General features: G+C 38.8%; 1 protein-coding gene across 1 annotated transcript in view; it reads right to left on the bottom strand.

Moving 5' to 3' along the window:
* The window catches only part of pdlim4 (PDZ and LIM domain 4), a 175,602-nt gene that overhangs the window by 113,506 nt on the left and 35,845 nt on the right, over positions 1–26,251 (bottom strand). The window contains exon 2 of the mRNA XM_020917906.2: positions 18,354–18,505. Within this exon, the coding sequence (XP_020773565.1) occupies positions 18,354–18,505 (152 nt within the window). The remainder of the gene's footprint in view (positions 1–18,353; positions 18,506–26,251) is intronic.

Raw genomic sequence — 26,251 nt, 5'->3', positions numbered from 1 at the left:
CTGAAAGTAACGCCAGTTCCGATTAAAACACCAGGATCACGTACAGAGAATTAATAAAAACTTTTTATGGTCAGACGAACAATGCACCAATCCATCTTTTCATTTCCGAGACCGATTCCGATACTATGCCTTTAAGTACAGAAAATTTGACGTAATTTCGAAGAACAATAATTTTGGCAAATCTTGTTGAAATAACCTCAAATTTTCACAGAATGTTTAGAAACGGGTCAAAGGGTTTCAGGTTTCAGGTTGAGCCGTTCACTGCCAAAGAGAAGTCCTTTTGTGTCTGGGAATCCGCTGCACACACTCACCCAAGACTGTGCAGCCTTCAATGCAAAATTTGGAAAAACTTCACCAACTGGTAAACAAATTTGGACTTGGTGCCAAAAATTTAAAGAGGAAAGCTGATTATGGAGGGTTAAAGGATCTGGTACACCAAACCGTCACTCGAGGACTCTGGGTTTACAAACGTCTTGAGGCTTCGCAAGAGTTTTTCATGAATTTGCTCGACCTTCTCTTCTGACGTTGGTCTACCAGATCCTTTAGTTGTGCATAAGCAGCCTTCCTTTTTCAGTTTTTGGTACCAAGTCCAAATTTGTTGCCGGTCGGTGAAGTTTTTCCACATTTTGCATTGAAGCTGCACAGTGTTGGGTGAGTGTGTACGAGCAGATTCCAAGACGCAAAATGACTTCTCTTTGGGAGTGAACAGCTCAACCTAAAAACAGAACAAAAATAAAACATGAAATATAAAATCGCCATTTGTTTCTTTACATTCTGTGAAAATTTGAGTTTTTTTTCACCAAGAATTGCCAAAATTATTGACCTGCAAAACAAAATAAAAATAAAACCGCACGCAGCTGTTATTTATCTCTCAACACACAGACAGAACTTTGTGTAAATAAAAATTCAGCATTAGATGTTTTTGGGGCCAAAATGTAACGTATATGTCCAATCATGACAATCGCTGAACCGATATTTGGAAGCCAAAATTCGATCCAGCTAATTTTGTCAACATACTGACGCCGATATTCGATACTAGTATTGGATCAGTGCATCACTAGGTCAGACAGCAGCAGTTACAGACAGTGTTGGGGAGTAACAGATTACATGTACCGGAGTTACGTAATCGGAGTACAAATTATGAGTAACTGTATTCAGTTACAGTTACTGTTTCAATGAGTGGCAATTGGATTACAGTTACTTTGTTGAAATAAATGGATTACACGGCGGCATTTTCCTGTTTTCACATTTGGGGCTATATCCCTTTTTTTTTTTTTTTTTTTATAGGTAATTCCACTAATTGCAAGACACTAAAACCTGGTCTAAAACAGATCTAAAACCTGGTCTAAACTAGGTCTAAACCAGGACTAAACCAGATCTAAAACATAATTTAACAGGTCTAAATCATGCTGCGTGGACCGTGTCTCCTCCTCTTCTATCAATAATATTTTTAATACGGTTAAGTAAAGACTTTTAGCAGACAAAACATCTTATGTTACGATATCCTAGTTTTTGCTTCTCTACAGGAAATCAAGTAATCCAAAGTATTCAGATTACGTTACTCACCTTAAGTATTTTAATGGATTACATAACAAACTACATTTTGAGGTATGTAATGTGTAATCTGTAGGGGAATACATTTTAAAAGTCACCTTCCCAACACTGGTTACAGAGAGGGAGGCCACCATTTTTCAATCGAAGTCAACTGCAACCAGAGCTCGAAGGATTTACTTTTTATATACAGTGTACGCATCAACCTAATACGAAGTACATTAGGTTACCCCCCCTCCTCAATCCCAACCCCCACCTACACCTAGGTCCTCCCCAATATGGCCACGAACTTACACACAGGGTGAAGGAGTAGATAAAATTGCTCGAAAACCATTAGCAACGCACTGACGCCAAAATGCGAACTATTTTCCATGTATTCCATTTTATGATTGCAAAAGAGCTCCTGCCTCTATAGTGTGCAAGTACGTGGGGGCAGAAAACTCCACGGACTCGGAGTGTGTTTTTCCCCTGTAATGATCCAACACGGGGGTCAAAGAAATAAAAGTTTTAACACAAACATCTGCAGCCGCCAGCCTCCCATTCACACGAGCTCTACCCCCGGAGTGTTCTTAAATATGAGCTTATTAGGAATTATGAATTATAGAGGCTGTAAAAGTGCAATATTCAGAGGAGTTCCAAACAAAACACTAGAGTTACGCAGGAAGACGGCGCGCTGTAATTTTGGTTCCCGGTTGATGCGCACGCTCATATTTGTCTGTCAACAGAAACGCAAAAAAATTACAACCCTCAGTTTCACTTCCTCTGCTTGTTTTGAAGGACGTTTACAACTTCACCTTTAACCGTTTTTCCAAGCTGGACAATACCTGAATCCCTCGTGACATGTTTTATTATTATATTGAGAGGTATTAAACTTCAACCATAAAAAAGTTAATTATTTACACGGAAGAGTCTATAAATTTAGATTTTGAATGATGTAGGGCTCGCAGAAAAGAAAAGTAGATACTAACTGATACTAAAACTAGTATTCAGACTAGATGCTCATTTGAGTAGGTATTGATACTAAAAAAATTACGTTTACAGGACAGAAATGAAGCTTTCCTGAATGTCTTTAGAATGAACTTGAGCTGTATCAGAACAAGTATAAGAGCACATAGACCATGGACACTATGGAACCTACCTGGACCACTGAGGGAGTACACAGATATATGGACGCATAATATAAGAGAAAGTACTAAGATTTAAGGTTGAAAGTTCCATCCTGTTGTCTAAATATTAGGGGTGTACACAAATATCACGGTTCAGTACGTATCTCGGTTTTGACGTCATGGTTCAGTTCATTCTCGGTACAGTACGGGAACAAAATGCAAAACCATTTGTGTTTTTATTAAACCAGTAATTTGTTTTAACATGATACAAATGGGACAATAAAATAAATGCAAAGTGCTGCTTGGTAATACTAATAAGTGAAATAAAATATTCTCAAATAAGCAACAAATTATGAGAAATATTATAAAAATAAAAGTCCTTGTAAACAGTAAGCAAAAATTTTCAAAAAGTAAAGCACAGCACTAACAGTTCCAGCATGAAATTTTACTCAATCTTCAGATTTTTGGCCAGAAAAAACAACTTGTCCACATCGTCTGCAGTAAGTGCGGATCTGCTGCAGTTACAATGTCCCCAGTGGTTGAAAATACACTTTCGCTAGGGACAGAGGTATGGAGGTATGGAGGTTGTATTGTGCTGGTGAAAGGCAAAAGTGAGGACCAGGGTGCGACGACCATAGTTTCGCGAGGATTCACGTGGGTTGGGGCAGTTGTTGTCAAGGTGGCCGTCCTAACTATAAAGCTCTGCAGGAAACACTGCCCCAATCACGGATGAGTTCCCTCGTGAATATTAAAGAGCCGAGCCTCCGTTTAGCTGCACATGTAATGGTGCAAATTCACTCATGCACAGCCCTGCACCTCACCGAACGTCCCGTACTGAAATGGTTCAACATGAATACATGTACTGTTACACCCCTGCCAAATACAGAGTGTTATTACCTCTGCCAAGGAGGTTATGTTTTTGCCGGCGTTTGTCTGTTTGTTTGTTTGTTTGTTTGTTTGTCTGTTAGCAACATAACTCAAAAAGTTATGGACCGATTTTGATGAAATTTTCAGGATTTGTTGGAAATGTGAAAAGGAAGAACTGATTTCATTTTGGGGGTGATCCGGAAGAAATCCTGGATTCTGGATCACTTTGAAATTTTAGTTAACATTGTGGTAAATGGGGCCAAAAATTTTGTTTCTCAATATCTCGGTTAATTATTGACCAAACCCCATGAAATTTGACTCAGGGATGGACAATGGGATCCTCTTTCATATTCCAAAGGCTGATCCGGATCTGATCCAGAAGACTGATTTTATCGCAATTTATATAAAAAATGGGGGTAGTCCTTGGCGGAGGTCTGCGCTCTCTGAGTGCTTTTCTAGTTTATTATCATCATGGTAACAGAATCAGTATCAAGTCTATTCCTTAGTATCAAAAATCAACTTAGTTTAATCATTGAGATCAGAACTGAAATAGCAAGAATATATTTTCAACCAATAACACATTTGTTCATATTCAAGCGATGGAAGTGTTGTGCCCAAAGACACGATGCCAGTAAGCAGTGCCAGTAGGTAAGACTGTACTAGCAAAATACAAAACCGCTTATAATGCTTGGCAATGTCAAGAAGTTACCCCAAACAAATTATGAATAAAGGAATAAAAGGTCTTACATTACGCAACACTATCTGTAAAGAGATTCATATCAGTCAAAATGTTTAAATTGTCAGTTTACTTTGTATTTGGTTTTAGACATTTACATTGACACGCTTGAGCATCTGCTTGATAAGACGATGTTTAGGGTTTATTTCTAATGTTTTCTTCTGGCTGCCTGCGAGCTTTTTAGTGTTAGAATGCTGTTACCTCATCAAAAACAGACCTGGAGTTGTGTTTTGTTTCATTCACACACCTTTAACTAACCCTTGTCTACATCTCCAAAGCTCAAAATGCTCTGTTCCACCTTGTGATGTCATAAAATCATAGTTTTCAACAGCTACATATTACCTTTGGTTGAACAGAGATCGGCAATTCCGTGTCTGAAATCATCCAAATGAGTTTAAAAACACAATAGAGCACTTCCTGTATTACCACATGACGTCACACGGTGGAACAGTGTTTTCTATTCGAAAATTAGGTGAAAATAAAATCCAAAAGTGTCAGACGCTAAGTTACGTCTCTCGAAACAGCGAAGGAAATTTTGTGTAACGCTTTAATGAGTCCAACCTTCTATATAATTCTTTCCAAAGCTTTCCCTGACATTTCGACCCAAGATGTAATACCGTGCTCTCCAAGTGAACCGCAAAAAACAATCGCCATTATTTCTCCATCAATAACACGACATCGATCGGCCCTCACAGCTTGTACATGACAGAAACCATTGTCTGGATAATGCTTACCAGGCCTCGGACATTTTTCACCAAACAGAAATCATTACTACCATGTGGCCTCTCATTAAAGCGTGCAGGTTTGAGTGCGCTTTCACAGATCATTGGGTTTGGGAGAGAGCGAGAGGGAGACCGGCTCAGACTTTTGGATCTTGTTTGTTCCGTTTAGCTGGTTTTATGATATACCCACGTTTTTATGAAGCGCATAGTTAAATATAATGTTTGACCTATTTTCTGAGAAGCAAGGGTTCGTAAACTAAAAGGGTTCCATTTGTGGTAAGAAGACTGTTCCAATTGAGGTCCCGATTTTGTTTAACGGGTGTATATTATGTAAAATTGATTCGTGTGAGCTTTAAGCCGTGTTATAATGTTGTTACCTCATCAAAAACAGACCTGGAGTTGTGTTTTGTTTCATCCACATGTTTGAGTAATTCTTTGTAATTGATCTGTACATCTCCAAAGCTCAAAACGCTCTGTTCCACCATGTCGATGTCATGTAGTTGTAGTTTTCAAGTCAACAGCAACATTTGACCTTTTGTTGATTAGAATTCTTTAGATCAGGGGTCTCAGACTCGCGGCCTGGGGGCCAACTGCGGCCCTCGGAAGGATTTTTTGTGGCCCTCCACTTAATTCCAAAGAATAATGTCAGTGCGGCCCGCGGTAGATGTACGCACAGTCCCACCCCCCGACCGCGGGCCGCACTGACAGATGAAGCTGCAATCGGTGCCCATGCAGATTCACAACAACAGATTATTAACGCAGCTTACGTCCCAAAACTCAATTTACAGCAGCTGTGAAGCAACGAGTCTAAGTGGATCTGTTAATACGAGTACACGTGCACATACGGCGTTTTTTTTCATGCAACCGCTATTTATCAAATACTCAATGCGGCCCAGCCTCACTCAGACTTTATCTATGTGGCCCCCAGGTAATTTGAGTTTGAGACCCCTGATTTAGATAATTTTAGCCCTGGAATTGCCAATCTCTACTGAAGGTGTATGGAGTTCCAAAACACAGTGGAGCATTTATTACTAGGGATTGGCATGATTAGTTGACTTATCAATAATTGATCAAGAGTCTCGTTGATCAGGTTAATTTTTAATCGACAAACTGAATGTATGTTACTGTGTGTAGTGTGAGGAGACGAGGCTGCGTCTGACACAAACACTGGAGTTGTGTCTCACAGTTCCACGTTTGGGCTCTGGCTCCTTGGAGACTCTGTCCCACTCAGTGAGTGTTTACAGCACATCAGTGTCCCGGGGATGATCGGGGTTTTTTGAGTATCCTGGTTTGGTCATGGTGCAAAAGATGCAGTATCCCAGTTAGTAGGGCTGGGTATCACACGATACATATCGCGATACATAGGCCACGATACGATAGATATCTCAATACAGTGAGCTTACGATTCGATATAATTCAATATGGTATATTTCAAATCAGTTCGATATAGTCCAATAAAAAATAATGTCTAAATCATGGCTGTGATACTAAAAGTCTTCGTTAAACCTCTTCTTGTGCAAAGTTCATATGAAACACAAACATTTTAATCATCAAACAGTGAAAATATCAAATGTGTCACATAAACAATTTTTCTTCCTCTAAACAATGAACAAAACTGTAGCTGTAACTAAATAATTTAGTAAAATATACCAAAAAAAACCTCTTGGCGATATATCGATACAGCAGCCCACAATATCGATACTGTATCATCACATTAAACGATACGATATATTGATATTTCAATATTTCTGCACACACCTACCGGTCAGTGCAACATAAAGTGGAGTCACATGTGTCCAAAAGACAAACACTTTTCAGTCTTTTCATCACAACAGAAGCCAAAATAAATAAAGTGACCAACATAAATAAAGTGAAATGATGTTAAATAAAGAGCTGCATTAAACCTGCACACGTCTAATCTCTGAAAACATGAACCATCTCCAACACAACACACACAGAACAGACTCACCATCATCATCACCACCCCTCTGTCACAGAGAGAGAACACTCATATTCCACTGAGTCGTGTCCTTTAGTCCGACAGAAGCTGAACCACATCAGAGCACAAGGAAAGAGCTGTTCTGGGTTTTTTTCAGCATTTGTAGTTTATGCAAATGAGTCATGTGGTTTTAAGTTTCATTTCTGTAAAACGTAAACAAATGTGTCAAAGCTGCATTAAACACATTATAATGTCAAACAGCTGATGTGGTTCTAGAGAGGTGATGGTTTAAATGGTGTAAAGTTGAGTTTATTTATGCAGATTAGTAACCGTAATAATAATGATGATGATGTTAATATAAAAACCTTAATGATTAATCGAAAATCTATTGTTAATTCTTCTGACGATCGATTAAGAACATTTTATCGAATGCCCACCCCGATGTTTTACCACATGACATCACAAGGTGGAATAGAGAGTTTTCCATTTGAGAGAAGAACTCAGCCTAAATGTGCAAGGTTTGTGTGTTAAACGTGTGCGAATGAAACACAATGCAACTCTGTAATGAGGAAACAACCTTAGAACATAAATCAGAAAACAGCTTCATATGGGCTCTTTGCTTCACTGCTGATTTAGACATTTTGAGCTGTGAGGGTCTGGTTTTGTCCTGATTTGAACCTGATATAGTCCAAATTCAAGAAAACATATGCCAAATTGCCTCCTGTACAAGAGTGCTGGCTCCTACGTGTATTGCTGAATAAGGAAATAATATTGAAGACGTTGAAAACGCTGGTTGATCAGCAGTATGGCGTCTTGAAAATACTAAAATAAGAGATTGAAGTTGATTCAAACATTCACGAATAACTCCAAATACAACTTCGAGAGATAAATGAGGAGAGGAAACAACTCTAACATGGCTAAAAGATCTGAAAAGCCTGAATAGTCTTAGTTTAGTTAGAGTGGAACAGCTCTTTTCATCTCTGTCCCACTACTTGTTCTTATTCTGATCATAATTCATACTTCCAAAGAGAGCTTGGAATCCCCAAACCCTGTGATGAAGTGAAACGCTAACACCATGTATATGAGCTTTTTTTCTCTGTTGCTAAAATGTCTCCAACCTCCCACAGTGTGTTTACATTGTGCACATGTCAAAATCAGACACATCACAGACTCACAGATGAAGCTCAGGGCCACGGCGTTCTGAGAAGAGGATAGGCACAGAGTAAAGCAGGTATTTGTTTGGATTGAGCTCACTTTTCTTCGCCATTCCAAAAAAAAAAAAAAAAAGTTTATAAGATTTTGGTAGAAGTCCTTTAAGAAAATTACACAGTTTCATACCCTTTTTCACTCTTAAAATGTCCATATGAAAAGTATCAGGGTCCGGTCAAGCATTAACGGAGGGAAACAGGGGCAGATTTTTGACATTCAAATGTCTCTTATTCAGAAAGTAGAGGGACTATTGAAATAAGTAAAGTATCAGAATGTAGGAAAGAGTTAACACTCCAACAGGGTAAAGTTAATATAATAAGATATTCTTTCAAGTTGGTAACGGAGGGAATGAAATATGCAGCACTTTTTGGGCAATAAATCCAAACAGTGATAACTCTTGGTTCTCACTTACATATCCTTAACAAACTGGTTTGAATATTTGCTTCATATAGTTTTCTACCATATGGTACAAGATTAGGTTGAAAAACCTCAGACTTTTTGAGTAATGAGATTTTTTATTAAGAAAGGTCATGGTAACGGAGGGAAAAGTAACGGAGGGAAAATTGTGCAAACAAGTAGAAGGTGCAGGATTTTACATAAATTTGTCTCTTTTTTCTTCCGAATACTTTAATATTACTTCAAAATGAAAGGAAACTATTTCTATAAAATATGTCAGTCCTTCCAAGGAAATTTTTATCATTTTAATTACATAAAAAAAAAAAAATCATGTACCTTCATCAAGAGTTCAAAGATCGAATAAGACTATAGATCAATAAGATATGATGAAATACATTCATTTATTTACATGATTTGCAGGTCTTTTAAATTTAGGAAATAATTTTTGTTCCATGTTTCATACATGGTCTGTTTAAAACGTATGGAACTTTAGAACCAAAAATGGTACAGAAAAAAGGTCAACAGTTTGATAAACTAGAGTACATATGTATCTGTTCAATACATTTTTATATCAGATGCATTAACTTGAATTTTTGGCCTTGCTTGTTTACTTCTGCTTGACCGGGCCCATCTGTTTCAGTACGTCAGATGTTTGTCACAGTAGAAATGGTATTGTGTTGCCAAGAATGTTTAACACTATGGCATTAAACATATGTAATCCAATCACTGTAAGAACTGATGTTTTTCAAGGTATTCATGGCAAGGCAAGTTTGTGTAGTACAATTCGTGTAGCCTGATTCATCAGTTTTCACGTTGTGGAAACCGTCTGACTTCGCAGTATTAGGTTTCGTTCCCTTGACAGTAGACGGATACTTTTTTTAAATTTAACCAGTCGCAGCTATTTGGTGGTGACATATGTAAGGCACCAAACCTCGTAGGAAGAAAGGCTATAACGTCTTTCCCCTTGATAAAAATCACCAAACATTCTCTTTGTTCCGGCTTTAAATCCTCGTCTCGGGAATCGTTGCCAACACAGAATGTCTGTCTTCGTCTACATCCATCTCAACACTTTGTTTACTGTTGTGCTGTACCACGCAGCTCTTTGCTGACTGGCTGGTGAACGGTCTACGCTCTGTATTCCAATTCCTGACCCAGTCGCTGGAGAGAAATGAAATTGAGCGGAGGCACTAGGTGGTCCCAGCCTGGCTACAATTCGTGCAGTAATTCAAAGTGTTTTATAGAAAGAGAAATCATTAAAGTCACAATACATACAAATCAAAACATAAATAATCACTACAAAATAAAAAAAATGGAGAGAGACATTAAATGGCAGAGAAGAGTGTAGAATAAAAACAGTTTTGAGCCTGGAATGAAACATAGTCAAAGTGGAGGCATTAAAACACCATTAGATAAATATCTGTTGTCAGCCTCTGGAACATTTCAGATAAAGCAATAACATCTCCACGACGACAAGCAGCCACAAGAAAAGCTGTGCAGTATTCAATCTGAGAAGGTAGGGCACATGCAGGTGTGCTGCAGACATAAGAAATTACAATGAGTTGACACCCCAATGAACTATAAGCTCTTTGCACTACTCTAAGAGACCAGAGCGGAGTTTTGCAATGACAGTAAACTAGCATGCTAACGCTCACTTCCTGATTATCAGACAGTTAAATGCTTTCTGCATGCAGACACACACAGCAGACTGATTTGGATGCACCAATCCAACACTGGTATCGGATAAAACAGTGTTTCCCAAACGTTTTTTTTTAAATAAAAGTCACAAACCTTCACGACCCAAGGCAAAATATTATTTGTAAATTTTTGTTTTGATTTGATCATTATTGAACATTAATGAGGATATTTTATTGTTGAGTGATCGTTAGTATTACTCAAGTTTTAAACAATGAAAAACATTGAAGCAGCAATAAAAGGATCCATAAGTCATCTAATTTAATACATTAAATGTAGAACGTTTCTTTTCAACATTCAACTGAACCAGCAACATTGGAACAAAATAGTCACTATCTCTCTCATACTGTATACTGCAGACTTACATGCAGATGCGGACAAGGCGACCCAAAAAGAATCTCTTGTGACCCAGTCTTTGGGAAACAATGGGATAGAAAGAGAGAGATACTTTATTGATCCTGAGGGAAATTGAAGTTTTGTTGTAGAACCAGGTGAACACAACAGGAATGGCCTCACTCTTATTCTGCTCTTGTGTTTCAGTTGGTTATGAAAAATTTGGTGTAAAAAGCCCGTAGCATCTCAAATGTCCTTGACTGTTTCCGTGGATACGGGAAAAACAAACAGCGCCTTTCACACACTCCAACAGTCCTTTATCTGTGTCCTTTGAACTGCACATGCTGCACTTCTTAGTTTGTTAAAATCTCATGATATGATTTTAAAAACTGAGCTCAAAAACAAAAATTTCAAAAACCAAAAAAATCTGCAGAATCAGATATTGGCTTCCAAATATTGGTTAAGATGATATCCTGGTTTGACATATTGATGTAATAACACTGTTTACTGGTCCCAGAAACTCTCATAATATTTGAACTTTTATTTATACAAAGCTGTTCAGTACTAACTTCTTCAGTTCTTATTTCAGTACTTATTCAAGGCATAAATATCAACTTTATAACACATATGAATCTTTTTTTCTTTTTTATTTATTTAAAGGAAGTACTGTATTATTCGGACTATAAGTCGCTCTTTTTTCATGGTTTGGGTGTTTCCGTTGACTTATACTCCAGTGCAACTGTATATTAAAATGTTCACACTGACAGCCATGAGGGGGCCTTGTGTGTCAGTATGTGCTGCTCCTGTTCCTCCTGTACCACTGTCACTTCACTCTACTGCGCATGTCTCCTGCAGAAAGAGCCTCTGTTCTGTCTGTATCATGTCAGTCGATCGCACCATTACTTCTGCACCACTGAAAATGTAACATTTAAACAAACATATAAAGACACTGAGAAGACTGAACACAAATGCCCCCAAAAACAAAATCAGATTTTGCAGATTACAAACTGCAAGTCGTGAAATCTGCAGCTGAAAACAGTAATCGAGCAGCAGAAAGAAAGATTGGAGTGAGTGAGAAACTTGTGAAGTCACTGGATGGATGGACAAAGCCTGGACTTCAGTGACACCGAAACCATCCTGTCGGGATTCAGAAAGACCCGAATAATTCTAACTGGAACTGATGCTGACTCTGAGTGAGAGCTCTGTTTACCTCTGGAGGTCCTGGAGTTGTTCAGAAGTGACACAGAGGATGAAGAATTGAATGGATTTAGTGATTTGGAGTGAGATGGAGAGTTTGGTAAACTTGTTCTGTTGTTTATGTTATAGTTTATCAGAAGAACTGTGAAAAATGTGACATTAACAGACTGTTGTTCTCTCTTCTATTGTTTTTACTAGAACTTGACTTTACACAGGAAATGACGGTTCCTGGTCTCTGATTTAAATCAATAAATGTCCCCCAAAAAGTGCCACTTTTATGTTTTTTTCTTCTTCATTACACATTTTTTGGCTTTTGTGACTTATACTCTGGAGCGACTTATAGTCCGAAAAATACAGTAAATGCAGTTTTCAGTCTCTGTTCTGGGGTCCGGTCAAGTGGTAACGGAGGGAAACAGGGGCAGATTTTTCACATTCAAATGTCTCTTATTCAGAAACTAGAGGGACTATTGAAATAAGTAAAGTATCAGAATGTAGGAAAGAGTTACACTCCAACAGGGTCAAGTTAAACCTGTGATATTCTTTCAAGTTGTTGACAAAAAAATTTAAAAACTCATGTCGGTAACGGAGGAATGAAATATGCAGCACTTTTTGGGCAATAAATACAAACAGTGATAACTCTTGGTTCTCACTTACATATCCTTAACAAACTGGTTTGAATATTTGCTTCATATAGTTTTCTACCATATGGTACAAGATTAGGTTGAAAAACCTCTTACTTTTTGAGTAATGAGATTTTTTTATGAAGAAAGTTCATGGTAACGGAGGGAAAAGTAACGGAGGGAAAATTGTGCAAACAAGTAGAAGGTGCAGGATTTTACATAATTTGTCAACTTTTTTCTTCCAAATACTTTAATATTACTTCAAAATGAAAGGAAACTGTTTCTATAAAATATGTCAGTCCTTCCAAGCAAATTTTTATCATTTTAAATAATTTCAATTTTCAGTTCAGTTCAAAGATGGAATAACACAAGATATGATGAAATACATCCATTTATTTACATGATTTGCAGGTCTTTGAAATTTGGGAAATAATTTTTTGTTCCATGTTTCATACATGGTCTGTTTAAAACGTATGTAATTTTAGAACCAAAAATGGTACAGAAAAAAGGTAAACAGTTTCATAAACTAGAGTACATATGTATCTGTTGAATACATTTTTATGTCAGATGCATTAACTTGAATTTTTGGCCTTGCTGTTTACTTCTGCTTGACCGAGCCCACTGGTATCGGTTGATATCGGGACGCTTATCGGAAATGAAAAAGCTGGATCTCTGACCTCAAGAGCTGCTTTTAAACACTATCTGTACCGGAGCGAGGACATGGGAAGAGTTCTCAATCTCACTGTGGGATTCTGGTAACATATTTTAAGAATCCATCGCCTAAACATGACTTTCCACATTGCACACGGCGCTGCGGTTCGGTTGCAGCTGCTGGGGAGATTTCACGCTTTTGCACTGAGCACCACTCCATGTATCCTTAAATAAATTTACTATCCCAATGCGGACACGCCACTTAACGCCAGGGCCAACGCTGATATATGGGCCGCTGTTGCACGCTGGAAGTGAAGAGGAAAGTTTTCATCCGTCACCGTCCGAGCTCGCGCGCGTGTGAATTCAGACGCTCCGTTATCTGAGGCGGTTAGGCTTTCTGCTGTATTCGCAACGGGCCCGTCCAAACCGATGGGGAGAATAGTGGATGTTAGCCCTGAAAGGAGACAGCTCGGAAACCACTTGGCAGAACTCTCGTGTATCTGAGGCTCAAACCACAGTAAAGGATCGGAGTCAGAGGTTGCCAGATTCGCTCGGCACTTTCCAGTACTTCGGAAAAGCCCAAGAATCTATTTAATAAGTGTGTGGGAAGGGGTTGACATTTGAGTTTTCCCTGCTTATCCCCGGCACTGTCATTAGCAATTTGTTTGAATCATTTCTGTAGCAAAGATGACACGGCGAAGCTTCTGTATCTGATGTAGTTTTATCATACGCTTATCTTATATTTTACAATTTACCAAGGCAAGAAGGTGGTTGGAGATAGATAAAATTCGATGGGTCTTTAAAAAGAGTTATAACAAGGCAATAAAACAGTTGTATTTTGGATCGAACTGTGAAATGGAACACAGATTTTTAGTCAGCAGTTAGCAGATGGACCAATTTGCAGATTTATACGATTCTGTTTTCATCTCCGTCCAATCTGTTCAAAGCAGACTTATTATGCAAAATCGACTTTTATGACTTTTTATATTTTAACCGTGTTTTAGTTGTTCCCAGTTCGTGTATCATTCGTTCATTCGTTTTTCAATATAAAACCAAAAATGAGAAAACGAAAAAAAATCAGCTATTTTCTCCAGAACGAAAATGAAAAAATGGATCACGATACCTTTTTTTTTTTTTTTTTTTTTTTTTTCAGTTTTCGATTTTGTTTTTAAATGACTAATGGTCCCGTTTTCGTGACTTAAACTGCGATGTTGGACCGAATCAGGACTGAACCAGGACTAAAACAGAACTGAACCAGAATTAAAACAGGAATGAAACAGGACTGAACTAGGACTGAACTAAGACGAAAACAGGACTGAATCAGAACTGAATCAGATCTGAACCAGGACTAAAATGGGACTGAACCAGGACTGAACCAGGACTGAACCAGGACTGAACCAGGACTGAACTAGGACTGAACTAAGATGAAAACAGGACTAAAACAGGACTGAACCAAGACTAAAACAGGACTTAACCAAGACTAAAACGGGACTAAACCAGGATTGAACCAGGACTGAAGTCTCAAGTAAGTCTCAAGTCTTTGACCTCAAGTCCAAGTCAAGTCCCAAGTCAAATATGGGCAAGTCCACGTTGAGTCTCGAGTCACTGGCTCATAAGTCCAAGTCAAGTCCAAGTCATCTGCTTTTGAGCTTCAAGTAATTTCAAGTCTTTAAATCAAAGTACCAAATATATCTTTTGATTTGTTGTAATTTATATGAATTTTAAGATAACTTCTAAACTGGGACACAGTTTTCTGTATTTTGGCAAAACAAATGAGAATTTACGCTCCTCTTTACTGATCAGATTAGTCAAAAACTGTGATAGTCCTGTTTTAGTCCTGGTTTAGACCTGATGTAGTCCTGGATTAATCTTAGTTTAGTCCTGGTTTCGATCAAATTGATAAAAAATAAGGGCATTTCTTGTATAAAACTGGGACAAATCGCTGGTTTTATATAAAACGTCTGGGACAGGGGACACAGGACTCAAAAGTGGGACTGTCCCGGGTAAATAGGGACGTCTGGAATCCATGTGTCATTCGTTCATTCGTTTTCCAATATAAAACCACAAATAACAAAACAAAAGAACTATTTTCTTCATTATTTGTCTCCAAAACCAAAATGATTTTTCAGTTTTTGATGTTGTGTTTAAACGGCGATGCCTGGATTTTGTGCCGCATACCGACTGAACCAGGACTAAAACAGGACTAAACTAGGTCTAAACCAGAACTAAACCAGGACCGTTATCTGTTTTTTCCATTATTCATTTAAACACAAAGTCGAACAATAAAAAAGCGAATCATTATCTGTTTTTTCACTTCGGTTTTGGAGACAAATAATGAAGAAAACTGTTGCTTTTTTGTGTTCATCTTTTTGGTTTCATTTGTACGACAGTGATCTCATTTCGACCCCGAGGAGCTGCTTTTACAAAATATCCAAACTGGGGCAAGACTAAATAACCCGTCAGCACGTCAACAGTTTAAAAAGCGATGTTAGCGCCGCGATGCGAGCTCGATTTTCCATCTCGCCGCGCAGAGAAAACATTACGGACATGTGAAGGCCAGTGAAAAGGTCAGTCTGACTCACTGCGTACGGCCTCATTTAGGAAGACACAAAACTATTGGAGTTGTAAAGCTGTCATCTTCCCCCAAGACCAGGTCGGAGCCAAGACGGATAAAGCAAACACGCACAATATGCTCCTGCAGTGAATGACCTTAACCGTGACAAACTCCTCTAACGAACCACAAGCTAAAAGTAATGGAGACCAAACAGGACCCAAACTGTGCTCAATTACGCTGACAACCATGCGACGCAACGGGATCTGCTTTTACTGGAATCATCATTTAGAAATAGAAATAGAAAATGACCATAGAAGATTACTAATAGCTACAGTGGGTTTCTCAAATATCAATATGAAAGACCGAGTGAACGCACCAATGAGCCCTGTATGTTACACTCGATTATATATGTTACTTTAACCAAAAATGGCACGGCTAATTTCTCTTGTTAAGCATCTGTAATGTGTGGAGTTGTAGAGCTGATACTTTTCTGTGGCTAGGGTAGAAAATGGAGGTGAAGTGTCTTGTTAAGGGACACAACAACAGCGCAGGAATCAAATTCGCAAACCACTGGCAGATGTGGGTCCAGTCAAGTGGTAACGGAGGGAAACAGGGCAGATTTTTTACATTCAAATGTCTCTTATTCAGAAACTATTGAAATAAGTAAAGTATCAGAATGTAGGAAAGAGTTACACTCCAACAGGGTAAAGTTAAACCTGTGATATTCTTTCAAGTTATTGACAAAAAAATAAAAAAATCATCAAGTCGGTAAATGGGGAATGAAATATGCAGCACTTTTTGGGCAATAAATACAAACAGTGATAACTCTTGGTTCTCACTTACATATCCTTAACAAACTGGTTTGAATATTTGCTTCATATAGTTTTCTACCATATGGTACAAGATTAGGTTGAAAAACCTCTTACTTTTTGAGTAATGAGATTTTTTATTAAGAAAGGTCATGGTAATGGAGGGAAAATGGTGCAAACAAGTAGAAGGTGCATGATTTTGCATCATTGGTCACCTTTTTTCTTTCAAGTATTTTAATATTACGTCAAAATGAAAGGTAATTATTTCTATAAAATATGTCAGTCCTTCCAAGCAAATTTTTATCAATTTAAATACTTTTTTTTTTTTTTTAGAATCATGTACCTTCATGAACAGTTCAAAGATGGAATAACACAAGATATGATGAAATACATCCATTTATTTACATGATTTGCAGATCTTTGAAATTTGGGAAATAATTTTTGTTCCATGTTTCATACATGGTCTGTTTAAAACGTATGTAATTTTAGAACCAAAAATGGTACAGAAAAAAGGTAAACAGTTTCATAAACTAGAGTACATATGTATCTGTTCAATACATTTTTATATCAGATAAATTAACTTGAATTTTTGGCCTTGCTGTTTACTTCTGCTTGACCGGGTCCATGTGCTGTTACTTTTTCAGTGGCCCAGTTTTGACAAGTGCATTCTGTTACATACTATGACTCCTTTTTTGGACTATAAGGTGCACCGGATTATAAGGCGCAATATCAGTAATGTTGAATTCTCTTGTCTATTTTCATACATAAGGTGCATCGGATTAAGCGAAACAAACGGACGACACTTGAGACTGATCCTTAGCCCAGGCGTCCACGATCCATCGGCAGATCGTGGTGTAATTCTCCCGGCGTTGCCTCCCTGTCTTGGTGAATGTGGATTATGAATGTGAATATGGGTGGTAAGTTTGTTTCTTTACTTCCTGAATGAATCAAATAAACATTGAGTAATAATGTGTTTAATGCAGCTTTGCGCACATTTGCTTACATTTTACAGAAACAAAACTTCAAACCACATGGTTGATTTGCATAAACTATAAGTACTGAAAAAACAGCTCACTCCTTGTGCGCTGATGCGGTTCAGCTTCTGTCAGACTAAGGGACACAACTCACTTACTCCATGAGGCTCCCGACTACGGTAGCTGTAAAGCTCTGACAATCCATCAAGCGGTGTGGCTTCGTAGTTTACTAAAGTCGTACTAAAACATTTTGACAGACTTTTGAGTGCCATGTACTACATAAAATCGGTTCGAGGTCAGTAAGCACAAAACAGAATTAATACATAAGACGCACTGGATTATAAGGTACACTGTCAATTTGTGAGAAAATTAACAGATTTTAAGTGTGCCTTATAGTCTGAAAAATACTGTAACTTCATAGCCTCCAAGGACCTGGCAACATATATATGTCCAACACATTTTGGGTTGTTCAGACACTTAATAAATAGTTTTTGCAAATCATTATTCAATTGTGACTTTATTGTGTTCCACCAAATGATTAAAACATAAAATGAATGTTTTATAGATCACATATGGACATCATTTTTCTAGAAACTACATCATGTAAAAGTGTTATTCTTTGTTTTTGCAATCAGCAGGTTCCAATCAGCCCAAATAACAAAGACAAATCAATAAAGCTTTGGGTCCTAGGAGGTTAATAAAGGAGTTAAAGGTAGGAGTTAGGGAATATGTAAATAGTAAGCTTGAATCTTTGTTTTTTCTATTGGTTCATTATTAAAGGGACCATATTACGTATTTTTTTGATCTATGTTATAATGCTGTTTGTTCATCAGAAACAGACCTGGAGCTTTGTTTTGTTAAGCAGGTCTGGCCCTAGTTACTACTTGGATGTGAGACCACTGGGAATATCAGGTGCTACAGCTGAGAAAAAACAAATGAAAAAAACTCTGAAAGTGTTGCGTGAGTGTCGATGGCGGTCGGAGTTGCGCCGGCCTACCTGCAGATGCTGAGCGTGAGCTGTCTGCTGCAGTTCTTGATGCGGTTCTGAGCCTCCATGTGGGTCATATTCTCAGTGCTCTCTCCGTTGATGGCCAAAATGGTGTCGCCGGCGCACAGATCCCCGAGGGCCGCTTTACTGCCCGCCGTCACCTGCAGATATCATTCACACGACAAAACACACACACCCGGGAGGAGACAAGAGCAGAAGAAAGGAACACATTACAAACCGTGTCAAAATGTCAGAGAGAAAAATGTCCACACATAAAGGAGAGGAAGTGAAGCGGGAGTCAGACGCGTTACAACAAAAGCAGCTTCTTCTGATGGTGACGAACGGCCTGAGGAGGGACTATAGGTTTACCTTTTCAGCAGTGACTAACAATGACATCAGGAGTCAAAGGTCACACAGGTTGTGAAGGGAATTTGGCTGCTTTTATTCAAAATGTAAAGAGCCATTAAACACCCTCCCGAAGTTTTACACTGCCCATAAGCAAAATGAGAAAAATCCTCCAGACTGGGCGGTGCTGGAGTGTTGGGGGGAGCAGGTGTGGGGTAGGATCTGGAGCGATGATTGACAGTCAACCACAACAATCCAACACGGCGTGGACCGGTGCGCTTCAGACTTTGAAACAGAGCGGACATTTGCACTCAGATCACGCCGTTTCCCTTTCCTCCAGACACGCCGGTGCATCGTGATGACCGACGTTTTTGCTAATTAGACCCCACACCCTGCACAGGTCAATAGGCCAAACTAACAAACACAAACTGTAAACAAGTGTGTGTTAGTTTCAGTGTAGTTAGCTCCTCCCTGCAGATATAAGGAAGTGTCCACCAGCGTCTGACCAGAACTGAAGAAGCAGCTTGGATGAGCTGCGAAACATCTTCACCAAACTAACTTTTGTCCAGTCGACAAACTGAATTTTCTCCTCATAAACAAGGCCCGGCATTTGGTCTCGCCATATTCACATTTCATTACCTCCGCCAAGGAGGTTATGTTTTTGCCGGCGTTTGTCTGTTTATTTGTTTGTTTGTCTGTTAGCAACATAACTCAAAAAGTTATGGACCGATTTTGATGAAATTTTCAGGATTTGTTGGAAATGTGAAAAGGAAGAACTGATTTCATTTTGGGGGTGATCCGGAAGAAATCCTGGATTCTGGATCACTTTGAAATTTTAGTTAACATTGTGGTAAATGGGGCCAAAAATTTTGTTTCTCAATATCTCGGTTAATTATTGACCAAACCCCATGAAATTTGACTCAGGGATGGACAATCAGATCCTCTTTCATATTCCAAATTGAAAGATACAAGACAAATATTAATGGAAAACACAATTAATTTGAGGGGGACTGTAGTCCTTGGCGGAGCTCTGAGTGCTTTTCTAGTTTTAGTATGACATAGAAGCTGATTTTCTAACTCAATTCATCAATACTTTTCTCCTGGGCACAGCAGTTACCCATGTGCTGCCCAAGAGAGACACTCAAGCCAGTATCTGTCACACATAAAATTACAGTCAGAAGTCAGCCAGAATTAGTCAACAGTTTTTCAGTTCAGTCACTATTGAAAATCAAACACTTAAACAGGACTATGAACGCTCGTATTGATCACAAACTCCTGAAAAATTGCTGTTTAAATCCTTTTTGCATTTTTTCTTGAGTTTTCAGAGAATCTTAGTTAACATTTTTGTCTGTGTTTACTAATACGTGCGTTGTGTCGTCATGGTAACTGCTGAACATTCCGCCAATAGAGATGCACGTAGACTGGCCTAATCCGTGAGCCGGTTTCACTTCGTAGAAACCGTCTGACCTCACAGCGTTAGAATTCGTTCGCTCGACGGTAGACGACCAATCGCTGCTATTTGGTCATGACTTACGTAATGCGCCACTAACGGGGTAAACTGGTATATTAAGCTTTTCCCAAATCCCGTAGGAAGAAGGACAGTAACGTCTTTCCCCTTGATAAAATTCACCAAACATTCTCTTTGTAACGGCTTTAAATCCTCGATCTCGGGAATCGTTGACAACACTGAATATACGGCTCTTTGCTGATTGGCTGGTGCCCGAACTCACACTTCCGGGGTTTTTGTGAACCGTCTAGTGCAGTGGTCACCAACCTGTAGATCGCGATCAACAGTTGCATCTTTGCTGTGTCCCCGGTAGATCTCCAGCTGAATTCAACAATTTGTGATACTAGATGTGCATTGAAAGTGAGTTACTTTGGTTTAACTTATCTGCGTCAGGTGGTCTTTCCACAAATGAAAATCAACAAATCCAAGCACAGAAACAGTCTGACTGATAGGCACCTCACAGATTGTCTCAGTTTAGCTGTCTGCATCTATAAACCAAACTTCAAAACATCATCCAAGGAAATTCAGACTCAGCCATCACCCTGAATTTGATAATAAATGCTGTTTAGTGGTCAAATTTGCACTATTTTGGTTGCTTTCACTGCATTTGGTTTACATTTTGTTTGTATTGCAGTTGCACATTTTTTCGTGCAGAGAGTTTTTTAGTCCCCATTCTGTAATGAGTGTTCCTTAAGTAAGAATGCAAAAATAAAGCTGTCTAGAACTATAAACATGATCACTTTTGTTGTTGTTATTTACGTTCACGTTGGTAGATCTTGCTCTTTTCTCGGACCAAGCATGTAGATCTTTGTCTGAAAAAGATTGGTGACCACTGGTCTAGTGTATTCACGTAGACCACCCCCAGTGAAACTATCGATGTTCCGTACAGAATCTGAAACGCATGGGTCTCAAAAAGTACTGGTACACTCTACGGCCTGGTTCTCAAATTCTAAGCGGGTCTCCTCCAGTAAACTCCCACGATTCATTTCAGGTCAACCTTAAATCCGTCTGTGTAACATATAGATTAAACATCTGCTGAGTTTATCCCCCTTCCTCCTTGAGTCGATCCTGAGCTTGTAAAACATGCACTTAAAGGATTTTCTGTCAGAGTTTTGACAAAGCGCAGGTTGCTTTCGGATAACGGCGTATAGTCTTTTTAAGCCCAGTGGGTAACCGTCACTTCAAAAAAAAAAACATTAGTAACATGTGATAACAATTTCCTCCATTACTTCAATTTCCAGGCATGGATTTCAGCTCATATGGTGTTAGACCAAAAAAAAAGGACGAAAAACGAACCAATCAAAATATCAAAAACGAGTGAGGCAAGATAAAATGGTAATCTACATATGGTCGCAAGATGGGGAGAAACGTGGAAAAAATACTGTAACTTGGTTGAATTCGTTTTATTTGAGTCGATGTCATTCTGTCTGCTGGAGCCCCGGTTCGTTTGTGTTAGTTTAGGAAAAGTTTTATTCTCACACCATTGACAAGGTTTCCACAGCTGTGTGCAGTTGCTGTCACAGTGTTTTTGGAAGAGGTTCTCATATTGTTTCGCTGTCATATTCATATAATTATAATGGGTTTCCAGCTGACTGCGAGGTTAGATAGGCTTGATTTGGCCGGGGTTAAGGTTTCGTTATTCTAAACTTTCACACGATCTGCGTTTCATTGCGTCTTAAAAGCTACCAGAAGTTCCACCAAGATTAATAAAGTCGTTTTATGTGTTTTTGCGTTGGAAAGTTTGAAATTAAGAACCTTTTTTTTTTTTTTTTTTTGCTCTAATCTGCTCGTCCATGGAGATGTTATTGCTTTGTCTGGAATGTTTCACAGTATGGTTGGTATTAAACCTTTCTATCTTCATGGAAACCAAACCAGACTAAGTTACAGGTCAGATCTGTGGAGAGGCGACCCCGCTCACAGTCCGAATTTTCTATAAAACCACCTGTAATTGCATAAATGTCAAGTAGAGCTGTTTAATGTCATACTGTGGAACATTCCAGGCAGAGCAATGACATATCTATAGAAACATGAAGGTGAATGACCACCCAACCTGCACTGTAACAATAAAGCAAACAACTAGCATGCTAACACGCACTTCCTCTGACAATAAAATGCTTTATAATTAGATGCAATACGAGTATATCTGTACTGGGACAAGATACATTCTGTTCAAATACATGGAAAAAAAAATCAGACACACAACTTTATAACCAAATAATTTACTAAGTGAATAAATACCATATTTTTTAGACTATAAGTGGCATTTTTTTTTCCTGGTTTGGGTGTTTTCTGCGACTTATACTCCGGTGTGACTTATATATTAAAATGTTCACAGTGAAGTGTCAAGAGGCTCTAGTCTTGTGTGTGAGTATCTGCTGCTCCTGTTCCTCCTGTACCACTGTCACTTCACTCTACTGCACATGTCTCCTGCAGAAAGAGCCTCTGTTCTGTCTGTATCATGTCAGTCGATCGCACCATTACTTCTGCACCACTGAAAATGTCAAATTTAAGTGATTTCAGTGACTCAAAACGCGCTACAGGTCTCCAAGAACAGTTGATAATCAAGGTCAGTTAAATACAATCAATCAATAAACCTGCCCAGGGACGACAGGTGGAAATCAGCACTGACGCTACAACCTGGTACAATGCATCTCTCCTGTTAAGGTTAATGTAAAAATTGTGCGCTGTCCCTGTCTCAAATAAATAAATAAATACACAACCGAAACCATCCTGTCGGGATTCAGAAAGGCCGGAACTGACCGTGAGTCTAACAACAGCTACGTAAAACTTGGCGACTTCCGTTTACCTCCGGAGGTCGAGGCCGAGTTGCTCAGAAGTGACACCGAGGATGAAGAATTGAATGGATTTAGTGATTTGGAGTGAGATGGAGAGTTTGGTAAACTTGTTCTGTTCTGTTGTTTATGTTATAGTTTATCTGAAGAACTGTTCATATGTGACGTTAACAGTCTGTTGTTCTCTCTTCTATTGTTATTACTAGAACTTGACTTTCAACAGGAAATGTCAATTCCTGGTCTTTAATTTTTTTAAAATAAATTTCCCCCAAAAAGTGCAGCTTATAGTCCAGTGCGGCTTATATATGTTTTTTTCTTCTTCATTATGCATTTTTTAGCTGGTGTGACTTATACTCTGGAAGATACGGTAGTAGTCGTAGCAGAATAGTTGTATTGTCAAGATGTATGACTGTATGAAGATGTATAACACAACAAGTGTATTTAAGACTAAAAAGCGAGTTACTGGCACTTTTTCATTTACTGATGAGAGAATTGATTCCATAGAGTGTTTCAATTTAAAATTTAGAGCTCTGTGTTGGAAAAAATTCAAACACTGGCTTGCTTTATATGTTTTATATGTAGAATAGTCCAACCTTTTTGAAAAACTGGCACAAAGACACTTAATTTGCGCAAGGATTTACATCAGGATTACTTTGATGAATGGTCTATTGTGCTTGGTAAGGATTACAAAACGTTTCTTTTATACAGTGTAGTGCTGCATTCTTGGATTATCAGCGAAAAGTAAGTAAAGGCTGATAACAGATCGACCAATCACAGTCATTTCATTTCACGGTCATGGCATTTCCGGTTAAGCGCGAATCCCATTCATTTCAACTGAGTTCAAAAAGTTACATAGTGCATTAAGCAATATTATTTCCCAAACATAAATACAGTTTGAATCAACAATCTTCACATGTGAAAGATTTTTAACCCACTTTTTGTGTATTTGAGCAAATTTCGTCTTACCCCAGTACAAATATATCGTAGAAACAGCTCTTGAGGTCAAAATATGTCTACGTCCAGACTAGAGCCCGACCGATATATCGGTTGGCAGATATTATCGGCTTATATGGGCAACTTTAGGCATATCGGCTATCGGCCGATATGCTTGCTGATAGGGGCCGATATTTCACGGGGGCATGTTATACCTCGTTATAAAGCTTAGACTCTCTACATTCTGTTCATTTAATCCAATTTACAGACAGATAAATGTCCTAATATGTGGCTCCACATCAGTATTTATCTACGGAGTCATTTGTCTGTGTGTGTCCGTACTGTCCCTGAACACACCACAGAGTCGCGTCACTCACGTGTGTTTGTTTACACCTGCAGACACAGATCCAAACACTGAGATTATTTTCTTTTTACGGACAATCGGTTTGAGTCTGGATTAAAAGGACATTTATTAGTGCAGATTTGTGATGTGAGGAGGAGCCTGTATGAGCGGTGAGTGTTGGAAATATGTCGACTCTGAAGCTAGTTTTTGTCATTTGTTATGGGTTAGCTGCTGTAGCTCCCGCACATAAACAGACTGTTTTCTATTGGTCTGTTCTAAAGTGACTATATTGGCCGTATATTTGCTACTGGACCTGCACTGATATGTAAATGAGCTGTGAACAGACATGTGAATTATGACATTTGCGCATATAATTAATTACCGCGGCGCGCACGTATTTACGGCTAAAGGCTAATAGCGCTACTTTCTTTACTAGTTATGGGTCCGTCGCGAACGAAATGACTCTTAGAACCGGCTCTTTGAAGGGAACGACGGGAGCCTGATCCTTATTGGGAGCCGTGTTTTCTCTTTCTCTCACTTTTTTTCTCTTCACGCCGCGTGCAGACTCGTGGTTTGACAGCGGCAGCGGCTAAAAACGAAACTTTGAGAAATTTGCGTGTACGTAGGATTAAAAAAATAATAAAAATCGAGCATATTTGACTGTAGTTTAGCATAAAATAAATAAGTCCCGGTTTAGTCCTTTTTCAGTCCTGGTTTAGACCTGGTTCAGTCCTGATTCAGTCCTGCTTTAGTCCTGCTTGCAACAAAACAATCTGAAGAGCCACTTGGGAGCCAAAAGAACCAGCAGCTTTTAGTGAGCCGAGCCAAAAGAGCCGGTTCTCTAAAAAGAACTGGAATACCCATCACTAGTGTCTAGAATGTGATGCAAAAATGCCATTAAACCAACCTACTGTCTGTAAATATGATGTAAAGAGGCAGAATAACAATAAATGTTGCCTAAATAAACTCAATTTAAAATCCACCAGAGCCAAACCTAAGTTTTTTAAACAATTCAACATTTACAGTGAATTTTTACATCACTAAATATATCGGCGATTATATCGGTTATCGGCAGCTCCAACTTCCATTATATCGATTTCATATCGGCCACAGCAAAATCCATATCGGTCGGGCTCTAGTCCAGACCATGGGGCTTAATACTAAATTCAGATTTTTTTGTGGAATCCAATTTTTTTGCGAGGTCGTTCACATTTCCAATTAAATGTGACTTGTATGTGATCTCCAGTGTGAACTTTAAACGCCCCAAAAGTGTCCAGCATGCGCACTGGAGGACACGACGACGTCAACCGCAGCGAGTGTGCTCAGTGTTTACGAGAGTCGCCTAAACGCTGGGCTTTTCTCCCAAAATCCGGTCCAGTTCTTGGTAAAACAGACAAGTTACACGTCCAAGGCTGCTTCATTTGTTTGAGTCTTTATCCTCCTTGTATTTGGCTCACAGACTTTCTATTTTTCATTGACATCGGAGCCAGGACCGACTGTAGCCGCGCTCGGACATTTTTTTTGGCAATCATTTAAAAAAAAAAAAAACACCCAGTTCCGATAATTTGGCCACTTTGTTCTGAAAACGGCGATCCTACCAAATACTAATGAACTCGCCAACCTCGCTTTCTCTCCAAGCCTGACGTGTAGGTGGGATGAATGTGACCTGGCCGTTCAGACTGAAGTCGCACGTCAATTGAAAAAATCGGATCGGTGCGGTTCAGACTGTCATTAAAAGATCAGATACAGGAGCATAGGGGAGAAAAAATCAGATTTGGGTCACTTCAGGCTGCAGTTGAACGTAGCCTAAGTCCACTCTGTACTGTTTGTTCTAATTATAAAGCGGTTTATTGTCTGAAAATCAGGAAGTTTGTGGTGTGCATGATAGTTGTGAGCATTACCTCTAATTGGTATTACTAGTCTGTTTTATTATTACCTCTCAATAACATTTGTACTCTGTAAGTTGAGAAAAGTGGTAGTAAATAAT

This window comes from Boleophthalmus pectinirostris, unplaced genomic scaffold (genome assembly GCF_026225935.1).
Source record: "Boleophthalmus pectinirostris isolate CB_2022bp ecotype Guang Dong unplaced genomic scaffold, ASM2622593v1 HiC_scaffold_12, whole genome shotgun sequence".
NCBI classification, from domain to species: domain Eukaryota; kingdom Metazoa; phylum Chordata; class Actinopteri; order Gobiiformes; family Gobiidae; genus Boleophthalmus; species Boleophthalmus pectinirostris.
The sequence above is the reverse complement of the archived record's forward strand: the minus strand, read 5'-3'. Positions and strand labels throughout refer to the sequence as shown.